This window comes from Brienomyrus brachyistius, unplaced genomic scaffold, assembly GCF_023856365.1.
Source record: "Brienomyrus brachyistius isolate T26 unplaced genomic scaffold, BBRACH_0.4 scaffold41, whole genome shotgun sequence".
NCBI classification, from domain to species: Eukaryota; Metazoa; Chordata; class Actinopteri; order Osteoglossiformes; family Mormyridae; genus Brienomyrus; species Brienomyrus brachyistius.
The window spans coordinates 906,578-927,480 of NW_026042316.1; the positions used below are offsets into that span (position 1 = coordinate 906,578).

The 20,903-nt window shown below is 42.3% G+C and overlaps 1 protein-coding gene across 1 annotated transcript; it reads right to left on the minus strand.

Moving 5' to 3' along the window:
- Positions 1-4: 4 nt before the first annotated feature.
- LOC125722681 (uncharacterized) lies at positions 5-15,981 on the minus strand. Its single transcript, XM_048998880.1, has 7 exons — positions 15,966-15,981; positions 15,432-15,494; positions 15,153-15,338; positions 12,401-12,541; positions 6,062-6,277; positions 5,438-5,508; positions 5-67 (listed from the first exon to the last, which is right to left on the minus strand). The coding sequence occupies exons 1-7, from the start codon at positions 15,979-15,981 to the stop codon at positions 5-7; spliced, it is 756 nt and encodes a 251-aa protein (XP_048854837.1).
- Positions 15,982-20,903: the final 4,922 nt, after the last annotated feature.

The following is a 20,903-nucleotide window of genomic DNA, read 5'->3' on the forward strand; positions in this document are numbered from 1 at the left end:
TGTCTCAACATGTGACAACAGCTGCCATGTCAAAGGTGGTGGGAGGACCGTCTGAAACGACGAGATCCTGGATCCAACACAGAAAAGGAAAAGACATCGCTGACAATGCCCTGCCTGCAAAATTGCAACATGAAGGAACTGCAGGGATTGACTGCCTAATTTCGAATTAGAATTTAGCAATTAATTGTCAACATACCACAGCACATGGTGCACACTAAAAAATGCGTTCTCTGTATTTAACCCATATGTGACATGGCAGGGGGCAGCAAATTCAGCGCCCAGGGAGCAGTACTTGGGGGTCAGTATCTCAGTGAGGCTTTGCTGGTCGGGGATTCGAACCTACAGTGTTTCAACTACAAGTGCACTTCCCTAACCATAAAGCCACCACGGCCTAATCCGACAGCTGGAAAGAGTAGAATCATGAAGAAGTGTATGTTATGGATGTTGGACTGCAGCACTATCAGTTAATATTGGGGAAAGCGCCCGGCGTTTCCACGCCAACTCCACACTTTACGAGACACACACTTTATAGTTTTACTTGCAAGGGTACCCACACTCACTGCAATGCAAACTACAGCAGAATGTGTTACAAAGGGTGGTTCCCCTTGGCTCCTTTATTTATAGTCAGTGGGAGGCGCAAGAGTCACGCAGAATAGGGAGGTGAGAACAAGAAGAGAAAGTTCTGGTTTTGCTAAGGTGGGAATGCTATTATTAATATAATCTAAAGAATGAGGGTAGAGGAAAACAAAATAATGTATATACATATTTACATTCATTGCTGATCATACAGGAGTGATAACAAAATGATTAATAACAGTTTCTTCAGCCTAACAGTTAACCTCCCCATTTATCTATGGGAGTTCATTATACGGCAATCCTCTCCACTACTTTACGACGATCCCACTATAGGTGGGATCTGAATCTGAGTGTTTGTAGTTCATGAACTATGCCAGCCATGGACCCTGACAGTGGGCCGAGCCTGGAATGTTCTCCATGTGTTGTCAAGGGCTTTCCTCTGCTTTCCCCCCCAGTCTAAAAATATGCCAAGGTTAATTTAAACATTTAAACACAATAACTTAAAATTGTTCGCACACACTTCTAAACATTTGAAGAAGCCAAACAGTGACTAGAACATAGAATACATGCCATAGGTGAATTGGAGTTGAAATTCGACATCAAGGTACAAATGGGTCACACAGAGGATACCTTCTGCATCGCCCAAGAAGGGATAGCATCGCTAGTCCCAGCCCTGAGACATGGTGATGAAGCAGAATGAATATTCTTCTGTGACTCTGGCTTGGCAGTTGCACAACATTTTACTGTAATATGCCTCTCGTTTGTTTACTTTTTGGCTTTGTCCTTTAGTGTGTAATGACTGTTCAGTAGTGTTTATTTAAGCCATAGGCTTGATGTATGATCTGAAAGCAGTGTTTGTCTTTGGGCAAAGATAATATACTGTAGGTTTGAGAAGATTGTTTGATTTTGCAGGACGAGTGTAAGGTTTTGTGAGTTGTATTTGAGCGTTTGTGCTTAGTGGTTTGATTAAAGGAGAGGAGATTTAAGGAAATGTGTTTTAGCAATTCAGAAAAACTTTCTTGGGATAGCCTCTTTATTTATAAATGCATTACCACCCATGGGTCATAAGAAACATTTTGTCACACAACATCACCACACATGCTGGGAAAAAAACTATTATTCACACACAAAACACCATAAGAAATTTCAAGTTGCACTGCCACAACCTCTATGTGTTTTTCTGCAAATGCCACTCTGTGAAACAGATTCGGTCTGCAACTATGTAGAGTGGCACAATGCATGCTAAGCATTTGTAAATTGTCTTGTGGCTTAGCTTCTCGGAGTGGCATTGCACACAATACTTCCTGCCCTGTGTGGCCTTCAGCCTGGAGTCCACAACAGAAGTGTCAGTGATGGCCACTGGGACGCACATCTGCTTCTGTGGCTCTGGAAGCACTGCTGCTGTGTCCTGCTGCGCCCGAAAGCGTTTCTGTGTGAGAGGCCTCTGCCTCTTCTGGCGATGACTGTAAGGATGATGAAGCTTTGGGGGCTAAAACAAAGAAAAAGGAAAAATATTTAGGATCTTGGCAACAAAAATATGTACATTTTCTTTATGCAAACGAAGCCCGACAAATGCCCCACGTAACTTTGCCCAAACAAAGCCCGACAAAGGCGATGCGTAACTTTTCCCAATGTACCACAATACAATTATCACCAAAGCAAATGTTAATTATGAATTGCTGAATCACAGAATTATAAAAATCTATAGAATTGAAGAGCAAAATGTTGCATCCTCTCCGTGCAAAAAAGCGTCCACCTCCATCGAATCAACGGAGTCAGCGATGGATGCCTCACTTCCAAAATCTTCTTCTGTGCTTCCTCAAACATGAACGTCTTCCGAGCCATTTTTCTTCACTCAAAAATGTTGTGCGAAAATAATTGGGAAAACTCACCGAGATTATCTGAGCAATGCGAACTCGAGACACTCCCACAGATACTGCGCCGGCAGAGAAGCATTTGCGCGTTTCTGTCCCCAGTGCGATTAACAATGGCGAATCAGCACATCCCATACCATTTCTCAAACCTTAGACACACCTCTATTGGACAGAACAAGTGACACTGTAATTTGATGTTCATACAAAAAGTTTATTATAGTGAAACATAACCATGGGCAAAGGTTCAGTGCGTAAAAATTGATATGCTTGCAGGGAAGCAGAGCGTATATTTTAAAAATACTTGACAACGAAGAATGACAGTGATTGATTCGTATACATAGGAGATCAAGCTTTCAAACGAGGGTAACTTTTCATTCAGTGGTTTTCTTCAAAAACTCTGGAGATGAAAAACAGCACGTGTTTACAGAATGCTAACTGACATTTTTCTGCGATGAGTGAGCAAGCTATTTGAGAGCATGACAGTCATTTTTATGGGAAAATGTGTGTTTTGTCTTTTTTGGAATTTAACAAGCGGTTTTTGTTTGATCTTACACGTTTGTTTCTTCTATTGGAGGTCCTTTTACTCTATTAAAAACTTGGATGTTTGTGTCCAAACCACTAGAGGGCGAGTTCTGACAAGCCTATAACTGTCCTGAGAAGTTGTTTGAATGCACTTAATGCCTTGACATTTGTTGATGTGCGTGTGCTCTGCTCGAGCAGTAAAGGGGAGATCGCGTGGGCAACCTCATGCTGGGTCCATGCGCTGTGTGTGGGGTGAGTAATGGGGGAGACCTCATGCTGGGTCCATGCGCTGTGTGTGAGGTGAGTAATGGGGGAGACCTCATGCTGGGTCCATGTCCTGTGTGTGGGGTGGGTAATGGGGGAGACCTCATGCTGGGCCCATGCGCTGTGCATGGGGTGGGTAATGGGGGAGACCTCATGCTGTGATGTACGTGGACATAAGCCTCCTCAGGACACGGAGAACAGACAATCCTAGGGGAGAGAGATACCCTATTGGAGATAGGTGCTAATTGTTACTAACTGGCCAGCCCCATCCTGCAGGACACGATAATATCAGTATGTGTCAATCATGGTCATTATTGCTGGCCAATATTACATGTTTATCAATATTAGATCCCTATCAGTACTTCTCCCTGACCATCATATATGTTGGAAGATAGATGAATGGAGTTTTTCAACATGCAGACAAAAGCATGCCATTAGAAATGGGAACAATATATAAATAATATAAATGGTGTGCTCTGTTGTGAAAGCTATACATTCTATATTCAATGTACAGGGTCTGTTGTGTGTAGTACTCATGTGTCAAAGGTGTACTGCGTCAATGAAAATGGTACATTGTTTGGATATCTAGGGCTACTTCAAAGCGTGACCTGGGTGAGGTAGAGATCAAACAGGGTCTAACATGAAGCAGGTATTGTTCTCTCTGTGTGGTTTTTACTCTTTGCAAAGTGAGCCCAACACAGTGCAGTCAGTGGGTCAGTCTTCCTGAGCTGCATCTAACCAGTGGAAACATCTGCAGCACTGCAGAGAAGCACTCAGCAGACAAACAAACCAAAACAGCTTACAGCTGTATGTCACTTTTCAAGACTGGGACTGAAATAGACAAGACAACAGGGTACAGCTGGGTACAATCAGGGAAGCACATGTGGATAATCAGGGGGGCGTGGCACACACGAGGATCGGGCTCCGTAAAATCCCATGATTCAGTCTCAGAAGCACTGGCTCCCCTGCCCTCCTCTGAACATTATTAAAGCTACACCCTGAACACTCTGTGTGACTGACATGAATGAGAAGCATCTTTATTCATAATCTCTGTAGCGGAGGTCAGAATACAGAGTGTCATTATTCCCGTCTTTCTTCTGTCTCCTGGGTTTTGGCTTCTTAAGGTTCAGGGCAGCGTAATTCAGTGTGTCCTCGTCATAGCACTGTGGAGACAAAGATGGCAGAATTGGATGGATCAATTCGGTTTGCTATCACTTACATGTACAAATTGCTCTTAAATGCTGATCCCAGGATGGAAGTCAGTTGGAATTTTTTTGCTGATTTTGATACCATACCTGCTTATGTGACCATTCCACTTTTGATAAATCACTGTTTTTCTGATCTGTTTAAAATATACAATAAATTAACATATATAATTTCACACAATATAACAATTCAATGGTAGGATAATATTCCTAATTTTGGGAGGAAATTAACACTTAGTAAAAATTATTTCTGTCAATTTCAGTGTATGTTTGGATATGTGTTGTTTAGTACTGTATGATATGTTATGTATAGTAGAAAAGCTATACAAATATTTCAAGAGATTTGAAGTGTCACAACAAGGAAAGGAACAACCTGTGGACTGGAGTAAGGTGAACGGAGAGGGCAAAACTTTGAGGCAAAACTTTGACAGTTATTGGGAAAACCAAATGCAACCACGAGGGATCCAAACAGGAGAACAGGGAACAAGCAGGGGAAAGACCCAGGGGCAGAGAAAGATGCGGGAAGATGAGCACAGTGACAGGCACAGTGACAGGCACAGTGACAGGCACAGTGACAGGCATATACAATAACTAACGATGGGACAACGAGTAATGGAGTGGCTCATTAGGGCCACACTGGGGAGGGGACAGGAGGGCCAGGCAGACTAATAAATGTTATTTATATGCAACTTACTGCAACATGTGTTGTATATTTCAGTATATTTAGCAAAATACTAAAGATTTAATAAGAAAACACAAAGATCTTACAAAAATCTTTAAATACATAAGGAAAGATTTTATAAGCGATTTTAGAGGGTAACCCAGTGGTTTTCCAATACGAAAATTGTATCTAGTATTAAACAATTCTACTCTGTTATAAGCACATGAGTCTTTGTTAAAAACTACATTTTGTCCTTCTTCTGAGTGCATAAAGCCGGGCAGCGTACCTGCACAGTGTGTACAGGTCAGTTTACATCTTATATAAATGAGAGCAACGTTCAGAATAATGCTGCAAGATAAAACTATCAGCAAGCCAGAGTGAAGAGGATCCAGCAGCTTCTGAAAGCCTGTAACAAAGAGATAGATTTCAGCATAATGATATAGAGACACATTTCCCATTTGCTTACATTACATTACTTAAACATCAAATCGATAATAAATTAAAGTAGATAGAAGTTATCCATTTTTAGCACATTTTTTTATATTTAGCATTTTAACATTTATTAATATATTCAAGATTATTAAATTAACAATTATGTAATTAAATGTAAGTGCATATACACTTAAATTAGGAATTACATTACTTCAAATAGTATAAGAAATAAATTCACGTCCAAATAGCAAAAAAAAAAGCAAAACAGAAGCAGATATACTCCCCACACTAGGTGTTACCATCTATATCCAGCTGTGTGCCGTTCCCAAACAACATCTCCCCACGCTGGGTGTTACCATCTATATCCAGCTGTGTGCCGTTCCCAAACAGCATCTCCCCGCGCTGGGTGTTACCATCTATATCCAGCTGTGTGCCGTTCCCAAACAGCATCTCCCCACGCTGGGTGTTACCGTCTATAACCAGCTGTGTGCCGTTCCCAAACAGCATCTCCCCACGCTGGGTGTTACCATCTATATCCAGCTGTGTGCCGTTCCCAAACAGCATCTCCCCACACATGGCCACGGCGCAGTAGTAAGTCCCAGCATCGGAGAGGCTGAGGTTCCCCTTGGGGAGGCTGTAGACGCAGCTCCGTGTAGGAGATCCAGCCTCAGGGCTCTTCTCACACTCATCACTGCTGTTTCCGTGGCTGTAAATGACTCCAGGAAGGGATTCTCCTGATCCATGTCTGTTAGGAGAAAGCGCCGTAGCTTTCACTCCTACAATCTAGTTATGTTGGAGAAAGCGCCGTAGCTTTCACTCCTACAATCTAGTTATGTTGGAGAAAGCGCCATAGCTTTCACTCCTACAATCTCCTGTGTGAGGAAGCGCCGCAGCTTACCACTCACACACTTCCACTTCTAGGACCCAGGAATAATCGAGACAGCACACGTCTTTCTGTTTTACTTGCGCAAGGGTGCCCACTTCAGGTGCAACAGACAGTATCTGCGCCTCTGTTGAGTGTCACACCGGACAGTCCCTTGGCTTCTTTATTTATAGGGTAGGGGAGGGGTTACATGGGTCTTGTCTTTAACTAGTCAATGCTGTGTGAGGCCTCCGTGAAACAGGGTTAATACAAAGCATTACATATCTCAAGGTGGGCCCCCTGCTATGTTGACAGAATCTGTTTCCTTTCTCAAGGTCTCTTATTCCTGCGTCACAATCTGGTAGGCCCCTGTGAGGACATCTTGTCTGCAACCCTTTCTGGGCCATGGGTTAGTTGTTAAGGGTTGCACGTGCACATATAGGAGGATAATAATATGATAAAATACACAGATACACTCTAACAGTCCCTCCTGTTTATCATGTTAATTATACATTTGCTGTGATATAAAAAGAGACAAGGGTGTAGCATCTCTAAACTTCGGGACTGGGCCATGCCGGTGAGGATTTCGGCCCGTCCGTCATGGTGCGTCATGCATCCACCCCTGCTCCTCTTCATCTGCATCTGTTTCCATGTTTTGGGTGAGGGACAAAAACATATTCTCCTGGGCTCGGAAAGCAGAGCTCAGGGCAGAATTAATCATTATACGAAAACAAGGTATCACTGTGATACAACAACAGAAGAACATCACAAAGAATGCAAAAAATGGTATACTCAATTTGAGTAATATGGACCACCAAGCCCCGGTAGTGAACCAGGACATCCAATAGTCGTTCTGCGTCCTTGTGTCGGTGGTCATAGCAATTTGCAAGTCCTTCAGCCTTTGCATTGCCTTAGTCATGTTGGGTGAATGCACATTGTCAGGAATGTATGTACAACAGGTTTGGTTCAACAGCACGCACACTCCTCCTTGCGCTGCAGTGAGGAGATCTAGCGTCATGCGATTCTGTATCACCATTTGCCTGGTTATATCTAGTTCTTCATTTTGTTGTTGATCTATGATAACAGAGGCGTTCATGAAAAGACCTAGCCTATAGGCTAGGGTTTCAGTACGGAGTAGCAACTTTCCAACACCCACATTGGGAAAGAGGGAGAGCGTCACTTTCCCTCCTGTGGTCCAGAGTTTTTGGTCTACGGGGACATCTGTTCCCCACACACTGTCATGTGGTTCAACCGAGACGTGTCGTTTCTCACGCGAGTTCTGTTCTTGGGGTACTATTACAAACGTATGGTCTGATACAAAGATGGGTGTGCATACTCCGAACCAATTGGGCGGCAACACAAAATATGCTCTATTTCCGCATAGCCAGGCCACTCCTTGCACCCAGTAAGTACCATTGCTGGGGTCTGACAACCTGCTTGGGGCGCCTTCTCCTGAAATGAATATCTGATTACAATTTGTGGTGTTCCCCATAAGGCGAGTACCGTTCATTTGATTAAAACATATAGTGTGATTAAAAGTTGCTGGGTCGCGATTCATTAGAACAGAAAAGGGGAACGTAACATTGGTTTTTGTCACATTGTAATCTATCCAAAATAATCGGTCACATGTGCCATTGCGTAGGCCGGGAGCATATGTGTCTGTGTCATTTATCTTTATGCCAGAATGTTGATATCCGACCCCACCGAATGAAGAAGCACACTTAGCTTGTGATATGTTCATGGTAGCCCCATATAGGGTCGGTCCTTCGCTGTGGTGTGGCATGACAGAACAAACGTAGCAGTTAGTCAAATTCTTATTGGATACCACATCATATACATATCGATACCAATAGTTCCGTAGGAATGGATGGGTTTCGTCTCCTTTTATGCTAGTGAGGTTCACTCCGTCCGGAGTCCACCTTTTCTTCTCCTGCACCTCAGTGTCTGGTACCAGCCATAGAATCAACATTACCATAAGACAGAAAAGACTTCCCAATATTCCCTTAGCCCACCACGGACACCCTACCAGAGCCATCCTAAAGGAGTACAGTTCAGCTGTTTTCTTCACCGGGTTGAGACAACGAAAACCTATTGTTTCTTCGTGCCTTTGTAGCGGACTTCCACTGTTACTCCGCGAATGAGGCATCTGGTAAGGGTTGAATGAGCTTACAGTGGCTCTTGTGGATCCAGGAAGGTCTTTCCGCGATTTTCAAGGCTGTTGGTGTCGTCAGGAGGACTTGGTATGGCCCGTCCCACCGAGGTGAGGTCCAGTCTTTCCTTTGTAGTACTCTTATCAGCACCCAATCCCCAGGCTTCACCGTCTCCTGTAAAGTAGACACAGACGCTTCTGGCAGATTGCCAGGGTGCTGGGTGTTATTCTCATCCACAGTTTTACTAATGCTAAGCATTCTGGCCACGGTCTGCCTGTTTCTTCCATAGTTTTTCTCAATCTATTTTTTACTGTCCCGTTTGTTCTTTCCACCAAACCTGCACTTTGCGGATGATATGCACAGTGATTTTTTAATACAAAACCCAATGTTTGTGAGCATAAATCTAGCACCTTGTTCACAAAATGAGATCCGTTATCTGACCGTATTACTTCCGGTATTCCATATGTGGGGAAGAAATGGGACACCAGACACTTGGCCACTGTGACTGCATCACAGTGTTTTACTGGGTATATCTCCACCCACTTTGAAAAAGTGTCTATTATCACTAGGCAGTATTTCACTCCCTGTGACCATGTTAATTCCACAAAGTCCATATGTATTGCCTGAAACGGTTGTGTAGGGTTAGGGAATTGGCCTCGTTTGGGTCTTAGATTGCCCTGCGCATTATGTTTACAACATATAAGGCATGCTCTACAGTAGTTTTTTGCAAAATTGGAAAAATTTATAGTGTAAAAATGTTGTTGTATTATATGTACCATCCCTCCTGTTGAGACATGGGTTACCCCATGACTCACAACCACGGCGGTTTTATACAGGCTGCGGGGTAAGATAGGTTTTCCGTCTAATTTGAATAGGTCTTTCTCTTGTGTGGCTCCTCTCGAAATCCACTTGTCTTTCTCTGACGTAGGAGCTTGTTGTTGTGCATCATATAGTACATCTTGTTCTATAAGGAATAACCCCTTCTCTGTTTTTTCTGGCGTTTGCTGGGCTGCTGCCTTTGCGGCTTGGTCAGCAAACGCATTGCCTTTCGTTTCCTCTGAATTATCAGTCTGGTGTGCTTTGCATTTACATAACGCGAGTGTCTTTGGTTTTTGTACAACGTCTAACAATCGAAGTAGAAGTGCTGCGTGTGTCAAGGTTGTTCCTTGGGAGCTTTTAAATCCTCTATTTTTCCATACTGCTGCATAGTGGTGTACTGCAGAAAACACGTATTGACTGTCCGTATATATTGTAATTTGTTGCCCTTCATATATCTCGCAGGCTCTGATAACAGCGTATAATTCTGCTGCTTGGGCTGAGCATGTGGATGGTAAGGCTCCTGCCTCTATTACTTTGTCTTTAGTCACAACTGCGTATCCAACCTTATTTTCCCCGTATCTGTCTTTGGCTGCAGAGCCATCGACAAATAAGGTTATGGCGCTTGGAATTGGAGTTAGTGCAATATCAGCGCGAGGTTTTGTCTGTTCCTGTATTTCTGTTTTGCATACGCCACTATTTGATCTCCTCGGGCTACGAATGTTGCTTCTGGTTTAGTTTTTTTTAGCTTTCTGAGCGTGTTGGGCATACTCAACGGCTTGCTGCACTGTACCTGTGTTTTGATGGACCCAGTATTTATCAATATACTTCTTTATTTCAGGTTTTAACCCTGCTAGGAAAGCCCGTTTTAATTGTTGTTATTACACCCCGTTCTCGTCCTCCCCATGAGGAATCCCAGAGTTTGTCCTGAACAACGGGCGTACCCTGTCCAAGAAATCCTCTGGCTCTTCGCCTTCCTTTTGCTTACATTGGGCTATTCTCCCGTAATCAACTCGTCTTGTAAATGTTGTTTCTAGTCTCTGTCTCAAGTCGCCCAATGCTTGTTGTAATTGTGGGTCATCGTGACCGAGGGGCAAATTGTTTGCTCCTTGTCCAGTAAAGTCTCCAGCCACCCGGCCCCATTTATGATTAAGTAATTGTCTAAAACAGCGGAACAGCTCTCTTCCATTTAGGTGAAAACTGACCTGCAACTCAGTCATGGCGGACCAGAATTCAGGTACTCCATCCTCTATGGGTGGAATGCCTTTTAGGGCAGCAGCCCTATCTTCCGCTGTCCAGGGGCGGTATACTAATATTGTTGCTGGTGAGGCTTGGCCTCCTTCGCCAGGGGCTATACGGGGGTTTGCAACTTCTACCATGGGAGCAAGCAGTTCAGATTCATCCTCGGAATCCGAACGGTACCATTGTGTTTTTTTTATTCTCGGGATTTATTCGCATTCGTAAATGCGGGTCTGTCGCTCTCGTTTGGTGTGGCCTTGCACTCCCTCCTTCAGCTCCCCGCACAGCAGGAAGTGGGGGGTCTGGCATGTTATGCTATGGTGGGGGATGCTGTAGTACTGGTGGGCCGTCCGTTGGTGTCTGCGGGGGAGCAGACGGCGGTGTTTCCTCGTCTATGTTAACAAGGGCCGCTTGCAGCGTCTCCTTTTTCTTTTCCTGTTTCTTTTTTCTGGCTATATCACGGAGTTTGCTTTGTTCTAACCAAACATCGGATAAGACATATTCTCGTCTTTTCTGTACTTTGTCCTTGCCTGTACAGCGGCCGGACATCATTTCTAATTTCAATTCTGTCTGTAATCTCAGAATATTTTCTGTACTCAGGGTTCCTGAAAACCCATGCTTTTTCCGCCATTTTTGGTTGCTTATTATTCCTGCCCCCTCCTTATACCTTTCCATGAATTTCTCATCACCCGCTAATTCTACCTTGCTTTGACTTTGCCCCATTTTTTTTTTATATACAAAAAATAATAACCCCTAAGTGCAAGTCCCTGGCATGAGACCTCGGGAGGACACTGGCACGGCCTTCTATTGTCCTCTAAAGAGACAGCGGTGTCAGTTTTCAGGGGTGAAATCCGTCCTTTTTCCCTTGGTCACCAGTATGTTGTTGCACCTAGGTCGGGTGTATGGGGCCGCTGATGCCCTCTCACTCACACCCGCTTTCCCTGCTGCAGCGTCGTGCTTCTCACCTGGTCCTTCCTTTATGACGAAGTGGTTCTAGTTCTTGTCCGGGGACCCGTCAGGCGCCAGCCCAGCCGTCCGGGAACAGTTCTAACCACCGGCCTGTGGCGAATTCACGTCGCAGGTCTTTCACTCACTCCCTATGAGCGAGACTGTCGACAGCTTTCGGTGTCGTTCGTCGGCGGACTGGTCGGCGCCCTCTGGTATCTCTCTCCGGATCCGGCTCGAAGGACCAATTTATGTTAGGAGAAAGCGCCGTAGCTTTCACTCCTACAATCTAGTTATGTTGGAGAAAGCGCCGTAGCTTTCACTCCTACAATCTAGTTATGTTGGAGAAAGCGCCGTAGCTTTCACTCCTACAATCTCCTGTGTGAGGAAGCGCCGCAGCTTACCACTCACACACTTCCACTTCTAGGACCCAGGAATAATCGAGACAGCACACGTCTTTCTGTTTTACTTGCGCAAGGGTGCCCACTTCAGGTGCAACAGACAGTATCTGCGCCTCTGTTGAGTGTCACACCGGACAGTCCCTTGGCTTCTTTATTTATAGGGTAGGGGAGGGGTTACATGGGTCTTGTCTTTAAACTAGTCAATGCTGTGTGAGGCCTCCGTGAAACAGGGTTAATACAAAGCATTACATATCTCAAGGTGGGCCCCCTGCTATGTTGACAGAATCTGTTTCCTTTCTCAAGGTCTCTTATTCCTGCGTCACAATCTGGTAGGCCCCTGTGAGGACATCTTGTCTGCAACCCTTTCTGGGCCATGGGTTAGTTGTTAAGGGTTGCACGTACACATATAGGAGGATAATAATATGATAAAATACACAGATACACTCTAACAATGTCTGAACCAGTAAACACTGTGTTCTCCTGCACAGCTCCCAGTCTCTATCGTACACTGCAGACTCACAGAGTCTGTGTCAGACACAGTGTCAGACACAGGCTGCTGTACCACAGTCTTGCTGTTGGAGTCTTTACCTGAAAAGCAAAATGTTGATGATGACAGCGCTTTGAGAGTCACAATGGAAAACACAGATCCTGAAAAATATTTCTTGCCGATTTTAGAAATATTTTGGAATGGATGTCATGTTGTTCTATCCATCCATAAAATAAGTAACTTCTTGGAGAATAGTTGACATTCTTGTCTCTTTTTGTTGTATAACTATTTATTAGTATATATTCAGTAACACTTTACATTAACTGCACCTACATTATACATTTACAATGCATTCATATAACATTCATAATCACCATGTAATTCGTATACCTTAATATCCTAACATACCTTAACAGCTTTAATATACATTGATAACATTATATGATAACAAAGATTATATTATAACTGTAACACTGGCCCAAGAAGTGGAACGGAGATCTAGATTTGCACGCAGCCAGAAGTTTTATTGGCAGCACTAGTACGTAGCAATGAAAGGGGCTAAGCGAGGAGAATGGTCGAGGGGCAGAAGCATGTGTCCGAAGCCGAAAGAGGAACAAACACGGGACACGACAACACAGGGAAAGAGTACCAGGAGAAGCCGGTCTCAGCGGGGCAAGAGGTTCAGGTTCGGGAACGGGTCTGGGAAGAGGAAGAGGAACAGACAAGGTAAGTACACTGGGCGGACGGAACAGGTAGGAAGCAACGGGTAGACGATAGACAATAGATTGCTCGGTATGGCTCAATAGCATGGCTCAATACTTCGCAATGTCCCGATGGAGCTCAGTGCTTAAATCCATTCCGTCATTAAGCGTTCTACGGAGCACCTGGCTGGTCCCGCCCATGTGGGCGTGATCGAGACGGGCTATTCGGTGGGTTCCGCCTGCATGGGCATGACAATAACAAACATTATATGATAAGAACAAACATTATAATTGTATAATCATATGTTTCATGTTAGTGCATGAAGGTAGATGAATTTAATTAATTTCAATGTAAAGAAATGAAGTGTGTAAAGTGTATTTTATATTTTCATGATTTTCGTGACTATCAATATCCCTCTGGCTTATGTTGACCATTTTGTTTGTCTATTTTTTAAACATTAAATAAGAAGTGTGCACCGCAAAAGGAATTACTTGGTTTCATGCGGTTTCTACTATTTATTTTCTTGTGTGTTGAAAGGAAAGTTTTTCCTTTCTACCATAGCACTACAGCAAAAAGCAAGACATCATGGCAAATGCAATTATGCTTTATTCAAATAAACATGATTACATTTATTATTATATTACAGTTGATTAGCATAATATCTTCAAAGGTTTCATGATTTAATCTGCAATCGTCTGGCCTGAAATCTTTTCCTGCTACACTGAAAACTCTCTCAGCCTGTGCAGAGAAAGCTGCAGCCAAAGGGTTGGCATCCTCTGATAAACATGGTTGGCTCAGGTATCGGTGACATTATGTGAAGCTTTCATGGCAGGAATAGGCACTAGTTTGACTTTTGATGCAGGAAAAGTGTTTGGGACGTTTCTTAGGTTAGAAACTGCAGTCACTGCAGCCAACACTGACTTTTAAGGAGAGACACTCAGCTCTTCCTATGAGCAGATCCACCATGGTGCACAAAATGACAGTATAATTATTGTTTTAGGTGACACTTCAAATGTTGCATTATTTCATTCTGAATAAAATTATAATAGTGATACACAACAATGTTAATGTGCTTATGTGTAATTCATATTTAAATATTTGGCTGTATAGCTAAAAGCTATATTGTAGCTATATGTACTGTATGTATATGAATTTATTTGAATTCAAATACGTATTCATTCTGCTTCCTTAAATTCAAAAATGAATTGTAATTCTGCATCCTGTTTTCAACAGCGATTCAACTTTATTTCAGATGAACAAAATTAATTGAAATTTAAGGTCCATTCTCAAACCAGTTCTGAATGGTGCATATCCGACTCTTATATTATAGCATGTCTTTCTGAGACAATATACACTGACTGTTGAGTTAAAAAATTTTAAGAATATATTTTCTTTGTCGCCTAAGACTTTTACGCAGTAATATATATATCAACTCAAAACTGAAATGTAAACATTTTCCTTTAATTTATTTGAAAGAGGCTGCAATGTGTAACATTTTTCCAAATCTGAAGATTCCATATGGCTGAAGATTTCTGACAGCAAGCAAAATGTAACAAACTGTGAAATAATGTGATGCAGCGCATGTTCATGTATAAATGTAACAAACTGTATAATGATGTGATGCAGTGCATGTTCATGTATAAATGTAACATCAGGAGGGGTCCAACACATAACTGTATACACATAACTAAATCCACTTCACACAAGTAAGATGATACTTAATGCCTCCTATTAATTTGTATTCTTGTATACTTATTTTTACATATTTCAGCTATTTATGCGTGTAATAATAATAAAAAGTTTATAATTCTAATTGGAAAGCTTTTATAAATGTTTTTGTTTAATGCTGTATATAGAAAAACATTCAAGGACCAATGCTCGCAATCTACATCAACTATGTTGGTTAATTTTATATTGACACAGAGCTCAACTGTCAAAAATGTTTGTCAAAGGACAATATTATTGACACTTTAATAAAGCAAATATGAAAATAGTTGGAATCTCATTTATCTGTGATTATGACAAAGGTTCCATTTCCAAATGCGATTTCATTATAGAACAGAGCAGCGCAATAATACACTGCAGAATCTGACGGCTCCACGTTAGAAATAGTGAGGTTAAAACTCCCCTCTGCATTCAGTAAGGAGTAACGTTTTATGTTTTTATATTCCTTGTAAAATTCACCAGGTACGTAGAGAAGTGCTTTCGCGATGAGCTGGGGCTTCTGACCAGCAGCTTGCTAAAACCAAACTGCAAAAGAAATATCTTCTGGACGGAAGCATGTCAGGGTCACACTGTCTCCATGCTGGACCCTCATCAGGTAGCTGGGCTGAACAACATCCACAGCCAGTGAAGTGTCTGGAAAAAGAGAGAAACACAAATGAATAAACAAACAAACAAACAAACAAATAAATAAATATCATAATAATAATCAGAATACCTATTACATATGATGAAGATTAAATGGCCAAATACTTATTACACTAATCACATTGTACAGGATATATAAAAATCCCCCCAAAATATGATTTAATAGTATAGAACCCTACTAATGAAAATGAGAAGACCAAAGAGTCTGAACATCTTTGCGGTTCCACTGTTTAGAATAAACTGCTCTGCTGCTAAGTGAGAGATCATGGTCGTGGTCGGGATGAAAGGGCAGGAAACAGAGAGGAACAAGACACACATCAGGCTGATCTGATTGGCTGTTCACATGGGAACTTACGTAATAGTGAAAAAGCATCCTAATGTGCACTTATGTATTTGTACATAAGAAAAAACAGAAAGAATAAAATATAAGAAAAAAAGGAATCTTTTCTAATGTCTTACCTGCCTCTGCAGGCATCTGCTGTAATGTCCTCACATGCTGCATTCATGTCAGCCAGCAGGGCCATCTGAGCATGTGGCTAGCGATCGTAAGCCTTCTAACTCCATGCTGAGCAGAGCCCCTCGATCGGGTTAAGGAATGGGGAGTAGGGGTCCATGATGTTCTTTCATTGTCAGAAATTGCACCACTGTACTGTGCCCAGTCAATACATGCTTGGCAAATTAAGGTTCATGAGATGCACCTATGTAATATTACAAAAAAATCTTGAGGAAATGCAGAGTTCTGGAGGAGATTCTCATACTGTAGATGATGGCATGTGTTTATGTGCCATACTGAAGAAACTGTACAAATTGCTAGACATAAAACACAGGACTGGCAACTTTCAGCAGAAAATAGATGGTACGTTTTAACACCTTGATAAAAAACTTAAAATCCATAGTATGTGGGACAACCTTACAGAACCTTTAGTAGTCATTGTTCAGAACATTAACACGGATTAAAAACAATTACTATGAAAGTGCATTATTCAGTTAAGTTGTCCTTTTGTGAAGAGAAAAACTGTCTTTGAAAAAGCGAAACAATAGAACTAAGCTGCTGCGTTGGCACCCCCTCGTGGTGAATTGAGGATAGTTCTGTCTGAACCAGCTCAGCAGGAGATTTGGTGTCAGCTGTCGTGACAAACTTCCTGCTTAGTGAAGGAATCTAGCGGTTTGAAGGGCAGACATAAATAAATAGACGGTATGTACTTTTGATATATTGAGAGTCAGCCGAGACACATTTGGGGATGGCAAGAGGTTCAATATTTATTAACTTATCAGCTCCGGGAACAACGCACAAACACTCAACTTCCCTCTCTTGCCTTCTTCTACTTCCCTCCAACTATATGCTACTACTGCCATCTAATGGTTGAATCCAAGCTACTACAGTATTGCACAACATGCAACCCCGGAGGATGGTAGAGACACAGAAGGCAACGTACTGTACGGGGTTTATTGTTGGGAACACGCAAACAGGACTGGAATCAGCAAGTACAATCGAGTCCAAAAGCCAGTTCTACAGGTGGCATGCGAGACGCAGGACAAGTACAAGGGAGAGGTCCGGGTGGATCAGGATGGGATGGGATGGGATGGCAGCAAAGCAGGCAGATGGACCGGATCGGGGTAGACAGGAGGAAGACCGCCCTGTACTTCTTATGAAAACCCTCAACAGTACCTTGCATATAATGCAGCGCCAAGCAGAACTAAACAGGGAGTTGACGTAACTCAGGTGTGGCTGCTGCCGCTGCATTCTCCCGAGGGGGGCGTGACAATACAATGAATAATGAACATCTTTAAATCGGTAAAATACGATTTACGGATATATCATTATTCGTACGCCATAATTATTTAGAAATTTGACCGACATTTTCTGACCAATAATTGTACATTTTGCTCGATTAACCCTCTCTTACTTGATAATTTCAAGTGCGCTCTCATCTCCACTGCTGTCAGTGTATAATTCTCCTCAAGTCCCTCGGCCACGTCGCGCGAGCTGGAGGCATGTTTGGCGAGTCAGATTATCATGAGAAGGAAGAGATACATTGTGTTGTTCATATGTCATTGAAGAGACCTTGTTTCATGAACAATGAACTTTTATTTAACCACCAACATCTTCCATGCAAACCCACAACCTGCTCTGTGCCGTCGGTCTCCCTACCCCTTGTCTTTACCTCCTCCCAACCCTCCAGGTCTCTCTGCTGGTCACCAAAGGTACTGCACTACATATCAACACATCCCCCTTTCTTTAAAGCAGAGAACAAACATGCCTTAACATACCAAAATATTATATTGGCATTGTCAACGTCAGTATTCCCATTTTCATCATATCATTACTGTTTTTTTTTTTACATTTCACAATGCTTTCAAATAACACAAAACTCTTTAAAAAAAATAAACGCCCTAATTTTCACACCCTGCCAGCTAACAGCTCGTTCTAAGGCAATAACCGACACCATTGCTGCCTTTATTTGTAAAAATATCCAGCCTTACGGTGTAATAGATAACTGCTCCACATCTTGGAGCTGAGGTATCACATACCACATAGGAAGTTTTTCACCAGGAAATGAATCCCTGTTCTGTATGACAAAGTGAGACCGATAGCTGAGTGCCTAAAGAGCCGCAGTAACATATGATGTGATAGTCACTGCACACTACATAAAAGTCTTTATTCCTGAGCATGTGTTACTGCATTACCGAAACTGAATGTTTGGTGTACATAACGGAGATGGGTTTTTTTTCTTCAATGAAGTTGATTGTAATGAAAGTTTTTATCCGTGTTTTGTTGCAATGTCTTAGCAAGTTCACCTCTTTTTCCGTCCATGGAATTTTCAATGTGGTGATGTAATCCATCTAGCAAGTTCAAATTGCCCAGCTGTCTTGGCCGCTTTTGGGACAGGTGTGCACCACAAAGTTGTTGTTGAAAGTGATTACAGTTGATCTTTTTCTGCGGAGAGGAGATGCTTGAACAGGGTCAGTCAGAAATGCCCTTTATTGACATGTTCTTTAGGGTGCTTGTGGCAAGTGCTACAAGATGACCGACCTTGAAAGTGGTGACACCTTTGCTGTGATGGTCATACCTCCACATTCCTGGGGACTGGAGGAGGTATGTGGTATGGATTGTGCTTAATGTCATCCCTCTTTGCAGTTTATCTGCATTTCCCTGTTACAGTACTTGATGAGATGGTGTGTTTGATATTTCACTCAGGTGTGTCAAGAAGTGGAAATTTTGAAAAAAACCACGGCACAAGAACGTTGTGGGCTTCTCCCATTCTTTTGAAGACGATCTGTTCATGTATATTTTCATGGAGTTGTGCAGTAGGCAGGTGAGTCCCTGACTTTTATAGACGTCTTACTAAGGCAAAGACTTTGTGATGGATCAGGCTGCCCCTGTTTCTCCCTGCCCAGACACTTGGTGACATCCTGAAAGCTCGCGGGACTCTGATTGACCCCGAAGTCCGCTATTACATTCAACAGCTGATATCGGGGATAAAACACATCTACCGGCAATATTATGTCCATAGGGAAATCTAGTTCGATATGTGTACATGCACTCACGCTTTACTCAATTCTCTGTTTAATAATGCTGGCATTTCACATGGCATTGCGAGTGTAGCTCGTCTGGATTTCTGTGTAGTGTTCATTTATCAATTTGGTAAAGTCTGCAGTTTGGCAAAGTATTTGAGTCTATCCTTAATGCAAATTTGTTTGTCTTTCAGAAAACTTATTTGTCAGTGACAAAATGAAACTGAAAATCGGGGATTTTGGACTGGCGGTCAAGCTGGAGCCGAGGGACAAGTAGGTGTTTTTTGCAGAATTCCTGGCTAAGCTTTCAAATTTGTTTATACAGCAAGCTAAAGCACATGTGCGCTTAACGTTTTCCATTTGTGTGTGTTGTAGAAAAGTGTGTGGTACTCCATGTTACATGGCTCCAGAAGTGTGGAAACGAGAGGGCCATGGAACGGAAGCAGAAGTCTGGGCACTGGGCTGTGTCATGTACGTATACCCTATCAACCCTCCTCCCGGCCAAAGATCAGCATGGCTAATAAAATCTGTCTAACATTTTAAGAAGACATGCGTCTAACATACATAAATATGTTTTTTTTTTCTACTTGAAATAGAAAAGAAAAATGAATACTGGCACACAGTTGAGAGGAATTGCTCTTTTGGAAGCACAGCATTTTTATGTCAAATGTGAAAGACCTCAAACACCTTTGCTGCCTTTCTTACTACAGGTACCAGCTTCTGGTTGGGGAAATCCCATTCGATCACGACGATCGCTGTGAAATGATAAAGAACATCAAAGAAGCTAAATTTATTCTACCCCAGAACCTCGGTATTGAAGCTGGGAAACTGATGGGCAAAATATTTCAAATCGACCCACGGGATCGCCCGTCACCGCAGAATATCCGTGGCCACAAGTTCTTCACAAAGGTTGGTCCACTTGCAAACTGGTGGGATGTGGATGATTAGCTGGTCTGCTGAGGTCACTGGTATTTACCCTTCCTATAAAATTACAGTAACAAAAGATGGATGGATGGATGGATGGATGGATGTATGGGATTGGTTTGCTTAACTGATGCATGTTAAACCAACACCCTAGGGTTTCACTCCAAAGGCACTGCCAGCTAGTAGCTGTGATAAAGCGCCGCAGCTTAAAGCAGTAAATCGATTTGTGAAGATTTTCAACTGGTTCATGCACCTGCTACAAGCTGTAGAGGAAGTACTGAGTAAGTGCAGTGAAGCCCTACCATTGAGTACCTCCCCCAACTTCCTGTTCACGCCAGTTCCAGCTTTATGGATAGGGATGAAAAATGGAAAGACATACACAGAAAATAAAATGCACAACCAAACATAAAATACACATTAACTGAATCTGTGAGCTTCAGTTTTATACCCTTAGTTTCTCTGATTAAAACTAGATTTAAATTCCTCTTTAACCAATTTACCCTATTTTAGGTTTAGTTACTGTATGTTTAGACTTTCATAGCTAAATTTAGAATCAATAACCAATTATGTCAAGATTAAATTGTAATTGGCCGTAGATTAGACTTAGGGATGTTTTTAGATTTAGGTTCACCAGTTCCAATATGTTTTTTGATTACCCTTCTTAGTCCAACTCCACTCAGGTGAAGAAAGGGTAAGTATATAACAACTTAAATGAAATACAAATTAGTTACGTAAACTGCATAAAACAATTTAACAGTCCTACCACAAATCCGGTAGTTAAATGAATATGAGTTGTCAACACAAGAATCGGTTTAGTTCCTTGGGTGACTCACCATCGGCATCCAACGATATTCGAATGCAGCTCCAGGAAGTTTAGGTTCCCGCTAAAAGGACCTGACCTGCGTAAGCAAACAGGTATTATAATACACTACAATATTTACTATATCAGTCACTCTG